The 16248-nt window shown below is 32.5% G+C and overlaps 1 protein-coding gene across 1 annotated transcript in view; it reads right to left on the bottom strand.

Annotated features, from left to right (window-relative positions):
• Window positions 1-16248, bottom strand: part of Ankrd30a (ankyrin repeat domain 30A) — a 109150-nt gene that overhangs the window by 75763 nt on the left and 17139 nt on the right. The window contains exons 8-15 of the mRNA XM_076834225.1: window positions 16066-16126; window positions 15822-15973; window positions 6945-7065; window positions 6632-6693; window positions 2911-3001; window positions 1086-1184; window positions 469-497; window positions 303-375 (exon numbers count right to left, since the gene is read on the bottom strand). Of these exons, the coding sequence (XP_076690340.1) occupies window positions 303-375; window positions 469-497; window positions 1086-1184; window positions 2911-3001; window positions 6632-6693; window positions 6945-7065; window positions 15822-15973; window positions 16066-16126 (688 nt within the window). The remainder of the gene's footprint in view (window positions 1-302; window positions 376-468; window positions 498-1085; window positions 1185-2910; window positions 3002-6631; window positions 6694-6944; window positions 7066-15821; window positions 15974-16065; window positions 16127-16248) is intronic.

Below are 16248 nucleotides of genomic sequence, written 5' to 3'. Positions count from 1 at the left end.
TCTCAATAAGCATTTTTTAAACTTTGCAAAAATCTTATAATCTCATTTAACCTCTGTGAATCCTAACAAGTATAGGGATCCCAAATTGGGAATTTTAGGGTACAGCAATGTAAAAATAGAAACATCTGAATTAAAGCTTAAACTAAACTTTTCATGCTTTTTTTTCAAACATGAACCAATAATTACATTTGTATTATTAAATCTTTCCATCAAACAGAAAAAAAAAATTGAGAATAAGAAGACTCAACACTTCAAATAGTTTATGTAGTTCTTTCCAGAGTAACTTGTATTACAAAGTTTACCTGATTTGAATGTTTGTACATCCTTCATTCCTATTGCTTTACTCAGAAGAGAATCTTTCATTTCACTGGTAGTCTGGATGAATTTTGAAACAAGATATTTAATAAATAATGTTTACTGCATACAGCATGTAGTTAATAATTTCAAGATAAAAAAAAAGATATTTACCGTTAATTGAGGATATTTCTCAGGAGATTCTAAATAGCAAACAGGACATATAATCAATTATATGTAAATATGACAAAACCAACCACACATTTTTATGCAGGGTTATTATGGAGCTGAATCCCCATGCTTAGGTTTGGAAATAAGTTTTTTTTTTTTCCCCAGTGTTTGGATAGCAATATGAAAAATGTATTGAAGAAAAAATAAGAATATAGGTTTAAGAAAACATGCAGTTAAGGTTTCAAAAGTGAGATTATATTTCTAATGACCATAACTAAAGTAGAAGTCTGCTCATGAACCAATGTGAACATGCTGTCTGAGGGATAGAAAAGTGATCTCTAATCAGAGGAGCAAAACATGACACTGACAGGATGTCAAAGCTGATGGCAGAATGTAACAGCATAGGCCTTTAATGTAACACATTAGAATCATTTGTACCATTATACTACAAGTATTTATCAAGTCCCTCAATTTGTTCTGTATTTAGGAAGTACAAAGTTGTAATTACAGTTCAGTAGTGCATAAATTTATTTCTCAACAAAGAAAGTTTTCTGAAATTATCAGCTTGGATATATACTTGTAGAATAATAGTTAATAAAAATATTCATTTGTTTCCATACCCATGTTGGCTACTGGTATGCCTACATTTCTTGTTTTCTCTAGTTTAGCCATCTTAAAGTTTCTTGATCCACTCATGCAAGATGGTATATAAATCATATCTAAGAAATAAGGTATAACAAGTTTTAATATTGAAATATGATTATCAAAAAAGAAAAACTAAATTGTCACAGAATTATTTGATATTAATAACCTTTTATATTTCAAAATCAGTGCTATATTTACTAAGAAAAAAATTTTGGTATTCAAGGAATTAATTCTATTGTCTCTTGTGTCCAGAATTAATCTGGTTTGGTGTATCATGCTGATCTTTAAAGGAATTTATGAAACAACTATTTTATTCCAAAAATGGCTTTAAGAAAGGCAATGCTTCTATACTCAATTAATTTCATTTGAGTAAATAATATTAATGCAACATACATCTTTAATGCCAGATAGTTAAAGAATGGAGAAGTAAGTAGCTGTAGTTTACCCAATTCTCAAATTCCCTACCGTTTCCAATAATCTCTGAGACAACAATAATCTAATTTGTGGTTTGAGTGAAAATACACTGAAGTCACCAGAATTGAGTTTTCTCTAGTTTCTGCATCATTACCTCCAAAATGTTTGTTTCCTTTCTTATTTCCTCTAAACAGTTCCTCTTCTTTTCAAAAATAACTCTAAATTCTGGTCTAGATTTTCTCCATTTTATATATATTTTTAATGAGTTATTCCCACCACTTCTTTTCTTTTTATTTTGCAGTAGTGTCTTAGAATTATATCTATTTCATCTTCCCTTTGATCCTTTCCCTCTGGGTAGAAAACATGCTGAGAAATAAAAACAAAATCTATACTTTCCCTTGACCCTGTAATGTCTTATATTATTATGAAATGGCTAGTCCTAGATTTATCTAAAGTGAAGTCTATGTCCTTGTTGTTCAGAGTATTGTCTGAGGACCAGCAGTACTGGCATCACCTTAGACCTTATTAGAAACAAAAAATTACAGACCTTTTAAAATGGTCCACAAAAAGTGATTCGTTAAAGCTTGAGAAATTATGGTCTGAGTTAATTCCCAATTCCTTTACCTTAATTTACCATTTTAGATTCCAGCCTCAAGTTCATCTCTATCATGTCCTCTAAAGTCATAAATTTTGTAAAGGTTTTATCAGACTATGGCTTTTCTGATCTCTCCAGAGCTGATCCTGCTCTTTTCTTCTTTACAATTCTCTTCATTTAAAAAAAAAAAATTTATTGTCTTTTTTGTACATGACAGTAAATAATATACATCCATGGATGAATATATACATTTATATTCATTTATGGTAAATAAAACATAGCTCTGTATGATGAGTACTTCAATCCTTAATGCCTTCCCAACAGTGAGGAAAATGGTGAGAGGAAAAATTTTGCTTTATTTCTCAGTCAAACTTTGGAACTGGAAGCTTACTTTATATTCATCACACATTTTGAATACTCTGCTCTTCATTTTTCCAAATTACTTTATTTTCCCACTCTTCACTATGTACACCTGCTTCTTTTCCCTTCATTTACTTCCCATACTCTCTGCCTTTCTTAATTCTTTCCCTAATCTCTTTTCCATTTCCTTATTACTAACTTTCCTTATGTCCTAAAGTATCTTGAAAAGGAACTAATAATTCAGCTCCTTTGACACTCTAAATTTAACCTGCTGCTAAAACTTGATAAGACATCTATTTACTACCATTGCACTTTTTTTCCACTTACTATGCATTTAATGAGTAAATTTCTTTGGCTATTAGAACACGTCAGTACTCATGTTTCAAATAAACACTTTGCCAAATGACTTTTTAATAAAACAAAGCTCTTACCTTCTACTTGTCCATTGATATTGTTTCTTCTTTCATGCACAGCCCCAGATAAATGACTAACACCCTTTTGTGGAAGACTCTCAGAGATACTCTAGTGAAATTAATATTAAGAATGAGTTGCATAAAGATTTCCTAATCATTTTATAAGATAGTTAAATTTCCTATTATAAAAGCAATTACATTTTAAAATGAGAGACATATACATGAAAAACCAAATATTTCAATAAAGAACTTCATATACTTTGTTTAGATCAATACTATCTCTTATCCTCATATGGATAATGAGTAGATAAACTAAGCTTGGAAGGCCAGAGGAACATATCAATAGATAAAATACTAACAAATGTGCATACTTCAAAAAGAAACTAACTCCAGAACACCTAACTCTACTTTGTATTCCTTACCAAATGTAAGAGAACATTTAAAAAATACATATTTTTAAAAAAATCTTATAAGTACACTTGCAATGATACAGCATGAAACACTGCAAACACTTCTAAGGACAAGAAATAATTTAGTGATACTTGGTATGATAAGAAACTTCAGAGTGTGGCATGTTGAATCTAAACAAAACATTGTAGAAGCTGCTTCATTAATGTAAACATGGATTTAGAAAATCTAAATATTTTTTGTAAGGTTTGGTGATGCATGTCCGTAATTCCAACTATTAGGGAGGCTGAGGCAGGAGGATCACAAGCTGGTGATCAGCCTGAGCAACTCAATGAAATCCTGCTTCACTAGGAAAAATAAGAAGGGTTGGGGAATGTAGTTAAGCGAAAGAGTATTTTCATAGCATGTATGAGCCCTAGGGTTCAAATCTCTGTTACCATAAACAAAAAACAAAACAAAACAAAAACAAAACAAAAAACTAACAATAAGACATAATAAAAAGAAAAAAAAATCAAATATTTTTTGGTAAATTTTTACTTATAGGAAAAAATGGTTGAATAAAATTGACAGAGTAGGGAAAAAACTTATCTTTATGCTATGTTTAATAGTACACAAATACTAGATACGGTATTTAATCCTTTCTCAATTTAACAATGAATTTTAAAAAGAGTATAGCAAGTCTTAATAAAAAGGGATGTATAAGAACATTTACTAAGTGTCTAAAATGTGCCTGGCACTTATTTGTACATTTTCTTTTCTATGTATTACAATAATAATAATGATTATGACAATGATTATCTTACTCCCTGCTTTCCCTGACTGAAAGCAAATGATGGACAGATGTGATTCACTGTTGTTTCAGGAATATTCCCCTCCTAGATATTCACATGGTTGGCTCCTTCCCATCCTTTATAAGCTTTAGAGCAATCTATACTTCAGAGAGATCTTAGTACAAAATTTCATTCCCATATCCATCCCACCTACAAACTCCCTCAGTATTTTTTAAATAAGCATTCTCTATTTACTTTATATGAAACACATGATTTACAAGTATTTATTGTTTATGTTTTTTTTTGTTCTATCACTATAGCATAAGCCCTTATCTGGTGTATTCTGTATCAAACTGCCTTCCACATAGTAGACAGTTAATAGCAGAAAATTATTCAAGGTCAAAACATTTACAATCTCATCAGAAGGTCTCAAGCACCAAATCACTATATTCCTATAATACGGTTTATTGAAACTTACCATTTTAAAATTAGAAACATATATACCCCCTTCAACTTTTCCACTATTTTCTTGACACTATTTTATTATCCTCAGGTTTAAAAACAAGTCTCTATATTTAATAAGTCATTGAACACCACTGTGATCATTCTAACAAATAATCATTTTGTCTAATAAATATGAACACATTTCTTAGTTTACAAAGTATTTTCACATTTCTTAACCATATTTGTTCATTGAATATATCTAAGAGACATGGTACCATTTTTATAGTACTGTAAGGCTACTGAAATTGTAATAGTTTAAATAAATTTTCCAAGATTTCAGAGCTACTAAATGACAGAACCAGAATATTAACATTTTTTTTTTTTTTTAACTTCAGTTACTATGCTGGTACCATTATTAAGCAGCTGCTTATTCACAAGAAATCAGGTCCTTCCCATCTCTTTCTGCAGTGGTCACTTTAAAATAGTTTATCACTGTTTATACTTATGTTATGGCAAGCATGGCTGACATAAAGGTATTCAATGAATTTTATTTAAAAAATGGTTTGTATTTAACTAAAACATTAGAAAATCAAACTAACTATAGTCCTACACGTATAATTTTTCATGCTTTTCCTCCTCAGAGGCTGAAACATTCCTTGTAGATCTATTCTTGACAATCCGTATATAATAATACTTTCACGTTCCACTTATCTAAGCTACAAAAAATTATAGTCCAAATTTTCTTTCTGAATCGCATTAGAACCTTAACATATCCATATATAATACAGAGTCACATAGATCATAGGTTGACTTGAAATAATTCATCAGTATTTAGATAGAGTTAATTTCAGAACCCAAGCTGATCCCCTGTGATTTCTAAGCTTTAGTTTTTGACACTACACTACATTGGCTTCATTAAATAAATCCTACAAATTATCAGAATTTTAAAGTGCAGTGGTAATGTACTTATTAGAACTAATTACTTTATTAATTATAGGTTAAAGTGTGAGGAAATTATTCCTTTTAGGCATATGCAGATGTGAGAAAGTAAAGTCAAAGCCCCCCCACCCTTTTTAAAAAATGTGATAATGTTTATTTTCAATACATGGGTTAAACAATAAATTGGAATGAACTGATGAGAAGATTAGTGATATGGAAGACTAAGCAGAATAGGTATAACCAAATATAATACAGAAAGAAAAAGACAAAGGAAATACAATTAATGTTACATATTTGATGACTCAGAAGGAATTAAACACATAAAGTTTGATCATTAAAAAATGAGGGACAAATAATCATCAAAAAAGTAATGATTTATAAGTTTCTAAAATTGCAAACTAAACATGATACTTCTTATTCAGAAGTATAATAGGAATGAAAGAGTTGAATAAGTAAAAATAAGAAAACAAAAGTAGTCAAACTAACAACAAGAGAAGGAAAAGGCTTAAAATCAGTAAGAAAGAAACAGATAACCTACAAAGATGACAGCAGAATTCCCACATTATTAAGGATACACTATAACTTAGAGAAAAAAATACAAGGATTTCAGACAAACATAATATTCAAGCTAGAACTGAATAATTAGCTAAATCATTTTTAGTAAAACACTTGTAAAATATTTTCAAAAGTAAAAACCAAGAACTTTAATTTCCACAGAAGATTTTAAAGATTATACTTCAAAAAGAAAAAAAGTTATTCAATATGAAATCTGAGAGTCAAAATACAAAGTAAAAAAATTCTTAAAAAACCCATGGGAATATCAAAATATGGTGAACCCTGATTTAAAAAAAAAAAATCCATAAAACTTTGGTAACACAGGTTTAACCACATTTAGATATATTAAAGTATGATTCCAAATATTTAAAGTAAATCAAATGGTAACTCCTGTGCTATCTGAGTAATCTGACTGATGACAGTATAATTTATTAAGACAACTATTTTAATCACTAATTTTAAAAGATGACACTTCTGTCATATAATTTGTAAAGTACTGATTATCCTTTTAACAGAGTGGATGAGCCATCAAAGGATTGACAGTGGAATAAACATAAAGCATCCTATTTAATGTTTTACCATCAGTCAATGCTTATTCCAAAAATAATAATAACAGACAATACCTCAGAATCCCAAGGTGATTCTTCCTCTTCGTCTTCTCCTAACCCTAATGCAGACATCAGATCTATAAAATGTATAACAGATACTTTATATGTACAAGTCTATCTCCAATCATAATATTTCAATAAAATAAAATGGAAGAGCAAAAAGGAATTTCAGAAGATTAATGCAGTTTCAAGAAGAAGCTGGTTGCAGGAGAATGACAGCAAAAGTAAAATGTAAAAGAAATAGGTATCTTTTCTTGAATCTACACACTTTATTCTTTATAACGTTTTTTAAATCTAGAAAAATTTTCATAGATATTCACTAACTTACCACTTTTACTCTTTTTGTGTCCTGCATCAACATAAGTCAAATTCCCATTATTTGTTTGATCTTGCGAAGCACTTTTAGTACCATTTTCTTCTCTTCCAATTATTGGCTTTGTTGCCCCTTCCTGTTGAAAAAAGAGGAAAGAAAAATCAAGTTGAGAAAACATGTTAAACAACAAACATTTATTGTATCTATTAAATCCTAAGCACTATCATGGGAGAAATTGAAAATAGAAAAGATTTCTTCTATTATCAAGTAGAGACGGAGATATATAGAAATAATAAGAATAAAGTATAATTTATTAGTTCCACATTTGAAATGCATGCAGTTAAGCGCAAAAAGAACAGAATAGTCAGTTCTACCTAGAAAGTTCTGGGAATGCTGCAAATACAGGGTCTCATTTCAAAAGAAATACAAACTACAATGTGAGAGTGTGAAAGTTATTCTAGACAGGACAGCAAAAGGATACAGCATGAAATCACACAACAAATGAAGAATAGTGAAGTAACGTGGTAAAACTGGAATACTAGGTTCTAGGAATGGGATTTAATAGATAAAACAGGAGGATCAGGACCAAAGCACAAAAAATATGTGTCATGTTAGAATGTGAACTTTCCCCTTCATGTACGGGGATCTATTTAATAAGCAGATAAGTTTTAGCATTTAAAATGTCACTTGGGCAGCAAAGTATAGTTAAATGAACATTATGGCAGAAGGGAGAACAAGAGAAATATATTTCAAAATGACAAGTGAGAAGGTGAATCCCAGTAATATGATATAAAAAATGGTAAGCAGAATATACAGAACTAGTCTGGTGGTTTGGGAGAGAGATTGAGTTCAAAATTTCTTAGCTTTAGTGTTTCAGTGCTGTTTACAATGTGATAATTACTACAATGGGGAAATGGATGACAGATTAACATAGAGTGAGCAAAGGGTTACATTAATGTCTAAAGATGAGAACATATAAAATTTAAGGCACTCAGGGGACTTAAATGCCATAATTGAATAAATACATTCAAAGTAGAAATATATGACCTCAATGAGGAAATGCATGTGGACCAAAGAAATAAAATTTTGTAAAATATACTAAACTGTTATAATTAAATAAAGCAAAGCTACATAGAACTCTGAAATTTTACAAATGAACAAAAGAGGTTGAAAAACGGGGCACCACATTTTCAAATATATATATCAACACTTATTTCAATGATATAAAAACATTCTCTTATTGATATATGCAAATACTTGTTTCTGGGATATACTAATATGCATTTTTTAATCTAATGAAAATATTTAATTCTAAGATACTAATTCAAGATGCTGCAAGAAGACTCCCTTTTAACGAAAAATCCTAAGTCTGGCATGGTGGCACATGCCTATAATTCCAGTGACTTGGAAGGCTGAGGCAGAAAAATGAAAAGTTTGAGACCAGCCTCACCAACTAAGTGAGGCCCTAAGAAGCCTAGTGAGATCCAGTTTCAAACTAAAAAAATTAAGGAGCATTCCAAGATGGCGGGCAAGAGGAAGGCAGCATTCTGTGTCACTCTTCAACCCAGTTCTCACCTAGTTGGAATACTGCATCTCGGAGAGTGTAAGAGGACCCCCATATAGCTGATTTCTGTAGAAGTCACCAGCATTATGACCCCCACACAGAGCTCAGAGCCTCAGCATTTGAGTAGGACTATGGAATACTAGATTCCTAAACCCAAAGCCCACAGTTCTAGCCCATGCACTGCTCTCAAGCTGCTTAGCAGAATCACCTATCAGCACATCTGCAGAACTCCAGATTGTGATCTGCTCCCACGCAAGTCACTCAGCTACTACCTACCCACAGCACAACGTCATCTCCTGGTTCCCCCCACTTACCCAGATACCCTGGTGATAGAAGCAGACTGCCTCTTCTTGAAACCTTTCTCGCCATTATTTGGTGGGGGCAGCTCTCAGATCATATCTCCATCTGGCCAGATACCAGGTATCCAACTCCCCCCACCCTTGGTGGCAGTAACTTGGCACAGTGACCACCCAACACAGAAACAGCTCTCAGTTGGGCAGGTGTGGAGTGTGACCACTTGGTGTGAGCCTGGGTGTGGAAGATCCTGCACTTGGGAACTTCTAAGTGAGAGGGAGTTAATACTGGCTGCTCAAGTCAGACGGGAGGTCCCAAAAAAAGACCCGTGAAGTGCCATCTCCCTGCAGGAACTGGTGAGTGGCACTCCCCGCTTCCAGACGCCCTACATCAGGACCAGTCTTCCCATCCTGGTTATCTACACCATCCTGAGGGCAGAGACACCAGCTTAGAATAGACAACCCCACCTATTGGATGAGAAGAAAAACAGAAAAGATACAGATCTCTAAAACTAGCAACAACCCGTTTCTTCTTTCGAGTATTTTTTTTCTTTCTCTTCTACCACTCTATTCTCCAGCACTCACATCCCCACCATATGTGAAACCAAGAACTTTGCATGAAATAGGACTTTGAGGACTGAGTTAGCTGAATAATATAATATAGAGGGGTTGTATATGTTCTTTTGTTTTCTTTCTTTTTTTCTTCTTTCATTTTTCTTTCCTCCTCCAAATATTACTATTTTAATATCCTGTATTTTTCTAAATACATGTGTGTTTGTTTTATGTACTCTGTCTTTCCATGTACTTGCGTACCCTAAATTACTTCCTGTCTATTCTCTTGCTACTAACCCTCTTCACTAGATTTCTCTTTCACATTTCTTAAGATATATTAACTCTATATCCTCACATCCTTCCTCCTCAGCATATTGTCCTATGCCCCACCCCAGTGTCTACCGTCAGAAATTGTAAATCTTTTTATGAAACTACTGATTATATTTTAGAAAATAATTGAATCCAACATTTCTCTACATTGAGAGTAAACTGTAAACATCTTAATAACAAAAAAATTGTTCTTAGATGATATATTGTTGATAATCGGGATCTGTTAACATTTTCCTTCCCCACAAAGGAGGGATCTGGGAACCCTACAAGAGCATTACAAACGTATAGCGTAAAAAAAAAAAAATAACACCCCAGACCCACAGAGCTGGAAAGGAAGACACACAAGCAACATAAAAAGACAAGGGAAGAAAGTACCACAAACAAATCAAGACACCACATCATTAGAATCATTGGCAGCCACAGCAGGAAAAAAATGACAGAGAAAGAGTTCGGGATATACATGGTTAAAATGTTCTGTGAACTCAAGGAATATATAAGAGAGTAAATACAAGCAGTGAAACATCACTGACTTCAACAAGGAACCGCATAAACAAAGTCAAGAAAAAAAGGATCACCTCAACAGGGAGATAGAGATTCTAAAAACAACAACAACAACATTAAATTAAATTAAAAAAATAAAAACAAACAAACAAAAACCCCCAGAAATCCTTGAAATGAAAGAAACAATAAACTAAACTAAAAGCTCAAATGAAAGCATCACCAACAGAGTAGACCACTTGAAGACAGGACATGACACAATGCAGATAAAAATATATAATCTTGAAAAGAACATAGAACACACTACTATAAAGGTAAGAAACCATGAACAGAACATTCAAGAAACATGGGGTAGCGTAAAAAGACCAAATTTAAGAGTTATTAGGACAGAGGAAGGCATAGAGGTCTAAATCAAAGGAATGAACAATCTATTCAATGAAATAATATCAGAAAGCTTTCCAAACATGAAGAATGAATTGGAAATCAAAATTCAAGAAGACTACAGGACGCTGAAAGTACAAAATCCCAAGAGATCCACACCAAGGAACGTTATATAAAAATGCCCAACACACAGAATAAGGAGAGAATTTTAAAAGCCACAAGAGAAAGGAATCAGATTACATACAGAGGAAAACCAATTAGGATAAGAGCAGATTTTTCAACACACACCCTGAAAGCTACAAGATCCTGGAACAATATATATCCAGCTCTGAAAGAAAATGAGTGCCAACCAAGAATCTTGTATCCAGCAAAATTAAGCTATAGATTTTAAGATGAAATAAAAACCTTCCATGATAAATGAAAGTTAAAAGAATTTATAGCTGGAAAACTGGAATTACAAAACATCCTTGACAAAATATTCCATGAAGAGGAAAAAAAACACAATAACAATTAAAATCAGCAGAGGGAGGTAGTACCCTAAAGGAAAAACTAATTAAAGAAGAAAATTGAGTCAAGTTAAATAACAAAAATAAACAAATATGACTGGGAATACAAACCATGTCTCAATAATAACCCTGAATGTTAATGGGTTCAACTCACCAATCAAAAGACATAGGCTAGCAGACTGGATTTTTAAAAAGATCCAACAATATGCTGCTTCCAAGAGACTCAAAGACATACAGACTGAAGGGGAAAGGTTGGTAAAAAGCTACCACTCACATGGACTGAGGAAGTAAGCAGGGGTTTCCATCCTCGTGTCAAATAAGTAGAGTTCAAGCCAAAGTTAACCAAAAGAGATAAAGATGGACATTACATACTGCTGATACCAATACTCTCCAATTTATTTCAGGAAACAGAAAAAGAGGCAGCAGGTCCAAACTCATTCTATGAGGCCAATATCACCCTGATTCTAAAACCAGGCAAAGACACATCAAAGAAAGAAAACTTCAGACCAATATCTCTAATGAACATAGATGCAAAAATTCTCAATAAAATTCTGGCAAATCAAATACAAAAACATATCAAAAAGATAGTACATCACAATCAAGTGGGGTTCATTTCAAGAATGTAAGGTTGGTTCAACATACAGAAATCAATAAATGTAATTCATTACATCAATAGACTCAAAGATAAGAATCATATTATCATCTCAATAGATGCAGAAAAAGCATTTGACAAAATACAGCACCTCTTTATGTTCAAAACACTAGAAAAACTAGGATTAACAGGAACATATCTCAACATCGTAAAGGCTATCTATGCTAAGCCTCAGGTCAACATCATTGTAAATGGAGAAAAATTGAAGGCATTCTCTCTAAAAACTGGAACAAGACAGGGATGCCCTCTTTCACCACTTCTATTTGACATAGTTCTTGAAACACTGGCCAGAGCAATTAGACAGACAAAATAAATTAAAGGGATACATATAGGAAAAGAAGAACTTAAATTAGCACTATTTGCTGATGATATGATTTTATACCTAGAAGACCCTAAAAATTCCACCAGAAAACTTCTAGAATTAGTAAATGAATTCAGCAAAGTAGCAGGATATAAAATCAACACCCATAAATCAAAGGCATTTCTGTTCATCAGTGACAAATCCACAGAAAGGGAAATGAGGAAAATCACCCCATTTACAATAACCTCAAAAAAAAAAAAAATTGTGAATCACCTTAACGAAAGAGGTGAAAGATCTATACAATATAAATTATAGAACCCTAAAGAAAGAAATCAAAGAAGACTATAGAAGATGGAAAGATCTACCTTGCTCTTGAATAGGTAGAATTAATATTGTCAAAATGACCATACTACCAAAAGCACTATCCAGATTTAATGCAATTCCAATCAAAATCCCAGTGGCGTTCCTCATAGAAATAGAAAAAGCAATCGTGAAATTCATCTGGAATAATAAGAGTCCCAGAATAGCTAAAGAAACCCTTAGCAGGAAGAATGAAGCAGGTGGCATCACTATACCAGACCTTAAACTGTACTACAGAGCAACAGTAACAAAAACAGCATGGTATTGGCACCAAAACTGACTGGTAGACCAATGGTACAGAATAGAGGACCCAGAAACTAACCCACAGATAGAATCATCTTACATTAGACAAAGGTGCCAAAAAGGTGCGTTGGAGAAAAGATAGCCTCTTCAACAAATGGTGCTGGGAAAACTGTAAACCCATATGCAACAAAATGAAATTAAATTCCCATCTCTCACCATGCACAAAACTCACTCAAAGTGGATCAAGAACCTAGGAAATAAACCAGAGACTTTGCGTGCAATAGAAAAAAAAGTAGGCGATAATCTTCATCATGTGGGATTAGGCCCCAACTTCCTTAATAAGACTCCTACAAAGTTAAAACCAAGAATCAATAAATACGATAGATTCAAACTAAAAAGTTTCTTCTCAGCAAAAGAAACAATCTGTGAGGTGAACAGAGAGCCTACATTCTGTGAGCAAATTTGTATTCCTCATAATCAGATAGAGCACTAAACTCTAGGGTATATAAAGAACTCAAAAAGCTAAGCACCAGAAAAACAAATAACCCAATCAACAAATGGCCCAAGAACATGAACAGACATTTCTCAGAAGAGGATATATAATCAATCAACAAACATATGAAAAAATGTTTATCATCTCTAGCAATAAGAGAAATGCAAATCAAAACTACTCTGTGATATCATCTCACTCCAGTCAGAATGTAAGCCATTATGAAGAGAAACAACAATAAGTGTTGGTGAGGATGTGGGAAAATAGGCACGCTCATATATTGCTGGTGGGACTGCAAATTGGTGCAACCAATATGAAAAGCAATAGGAGATTCCTTGGAAATCTGGGAATTGAACCACATTTCACATGGCTATCACTCTCCTCGGTCTATACCCAGAGGACTTAAAAACAGCATATTAAAGTGACACAGCCACATCAATGTTTATAGCATCACAATTCACAAAAGCTAAACTGTGGAGCCAACCCAGATGCCTTTCAGTGGATGAATGGATAAAAAAAAAAATAGTGGTACATATACATAATGGAATTTTACTCAGCAATAAAAGATGATAAAATCATGGCATTTGCACATAAATGGATGGTATTGGAGAAGATAATGCTAGGTGAAGTTAGCCAATTCCCTCAAAAAAAAAAAAAAAGAAAAAGAAAAATAAAAGCCAAATGTTTTCTCTAATATAAAGAGGCTGATTGAAAGTGGGGTAGGAAGGGGGTCCATGGGAGGAATAGACAAACTCCAGATAGGGCAGAGGGGTGAGAGGGAAAGGGAGGGGGCAAGGGGTTAGCAAGAATGGTGGAATGTGATAGACATCATGATCCAAAGTACATGTATGAAGACATGAATTGGTGTCAACATTTTATATACAACCAGAGATATGAAAAATTGTGCTATATATGTGTAATAAGAATTGTAATGTATTCTGCTGTCATTTAATTTTTAAAAAAATAAAAAAAAACTGTGGAAGAAATGCTAACTACAATAAAAGTTTTTGTTAAAAAAGTAAGAAAAAATTAAAAGGGCTGGAGATATGGCTCAGTGGTAGAGTATCCCTGGGTTCAATTCCCAGTACCAAAATAAATAAGTAAATAATCCTAAAAGTTTTAACTTATAAACTTAGACATGGTGGGTCACATCTGAAGTCCAAGATACATGGAAGGCTGTGGTGCTTGATCCCAGGAAATTGAGGCTAGCCTAGGTACATAGCATGACCCTCATCTTAAAAACAAAAGAGAAATGGTTATGTGATTATAGATCAGGTATTTTAAAGTACCAGTATGATGTAAGGAAAAAGTATAAAACCCAGTTTTAAAATTCACATGGTTTCCCTATAAACAGTATACTAATAGTTCTAATTTTCTATTTATACTATGTGGGATGGGGCTTAAAAATTGGAGAAAGTATAGACTATTAAAAACTTTTCCAAGGTGAAGATTTCTAAGTCTTTAAATACTTTTCAAATACTGCTCAAATATTTGTTAATCAGGATCCAATATTCATATGAAGAAGAAAACAATTTAAAAATATCTAATCATCAGAATTATTAGGCTTTAAAGATAAAAGAATTTACATATAAGGTTTAACAACTATGAATATTTGGGCTGGGATGCAGCTGAGTAGTAGAGCACTTGTCTAGCATGTGCTCAGCTCTGGGTCCAATCTCCAGCAATACAAAGAAGAACCTAATTAATATAATCAGAAATTTAAATCAATGAAAACATTAAATAAAATGCTTACTTCTTTGTTCTTTATTCTCTGTTGGTTTCTGGGGATCTAAACCAAGGCTTTGCACATGCTAGGTAAGTACTGTATTACTAAAATACATACCCAACCCTATTAATTCTTTATTCTCAAAAAAGATCTAAAACATGAATGTAGCTCACTGGTAAAGCACTTGTCTAGCATGCACAAAGAGAAAAAAAAAAATCCAAAATAGTTATCAAAATTATATACCCAAACAGAAAGATAAATTAGATAAATAATACTAAGTTAGAAACTATAAGAACAAAAAGTAAAAAATTAGTAATTCATAATAAATCTCAAGAGGCATAAAACAGATTTCAGTTTGCATTATATATGAACACAGGTTTTGCTGAATTAAATATAAGATATCACTTTGCTAAATTTAAAAGCAAGAATTAAATTTTCTTTCAGTTTCTCATTAAAATCAACAATAAATCACTCAGAAAAATCTAATTTTTATCATATATTACAACAGTTTCTGGTCTCATTTAATACATGTGTTTATAATGTCTTTCCTCTTAACTCTTATTTAATCTTGATAGTTATCTTGCCTTTCTTAAGTGAATTCTTCCCATAAGTTCCCCTTCTCAATTTGATATTCTCTTGGGTTGCTTTCTAATTTTTTCCTTCCATTATGGCATATCTAAGAATTCCTGTACCTATATCTCAACTTTGGTATATTTGTTTTCTTTCTTTCTTTTTTTTTAAATATTTATTTTTTAATTTTAGGTGGACACAATATCTTTATTTTTTACTTTTTTATGTGGTGTTGAGAATCAAATCCAGTGCCCCGCGCATGCCAGGCGAGCACACTACTGCTTGAGCCACATCCCCATCCCTGCTATATTTGTTTTCTGTTACGATCTTATTGCCTTATATTTCTTTTAGGATCTTTGTCATCATTATGTAGATTAGGGAGATGATATAAATAAAACATGAAAAAAGAGCTTTAAAAATACCTACATTTGGGTCAGATGACAAAATGGAAGGACCTGAAAAACTCTGTTTGACCGATGTTTTAGGAAGGGTTTCATCCATGTCTGCATTTTGACTATCAGAATCACTGCTATCAAACAAGGTTCTATTTTCTGGTTTCAAAATATCATATTTTGCTCCTATAAAAATAAAAACCAATTACAGAGTAAATATCTGTAATTTCAAATTAGTGAATAGCAGAAGAATAAGAGTCAATCTTCAAATAACTTACGATTTTTCTTGAATTGTTGAGTAGTAGTCCATAGCTCTGTTAAGTTCACTTTTGGGAAATTCTAGGGGGGAAAAAAAAACTTGAAAAATAACAAGTATCAAATTTGATAGAAAATTCAAATATTCACCAGTATAATACAATCTAACACAAAGTACACAGGTTTAGGAATCATTCACATGTAGA

The sequence above is a fragment of the Callospermophilus lateralis genome, chromosome 15 (genome assembly GCF_048772815.1).
Source record: "Callospermophilus lateralis isolate mCalLat2 chromosome 15, mCalLat2.hap1, whole genome shotgun sequence".
In the NCBI taxonomy this organism is placed as follows: Eukaryota; Metazoa; Chordata; class Mammalia; order Rodentia; family Sciuridae; genus Callospermophilus; species Callospermophilus lateralis.
The sequence above is the reverse complement of the archived record's forward strand: the minus strand, read 5'-3'. Positions and strand labels throughout refer to the sequence as shown.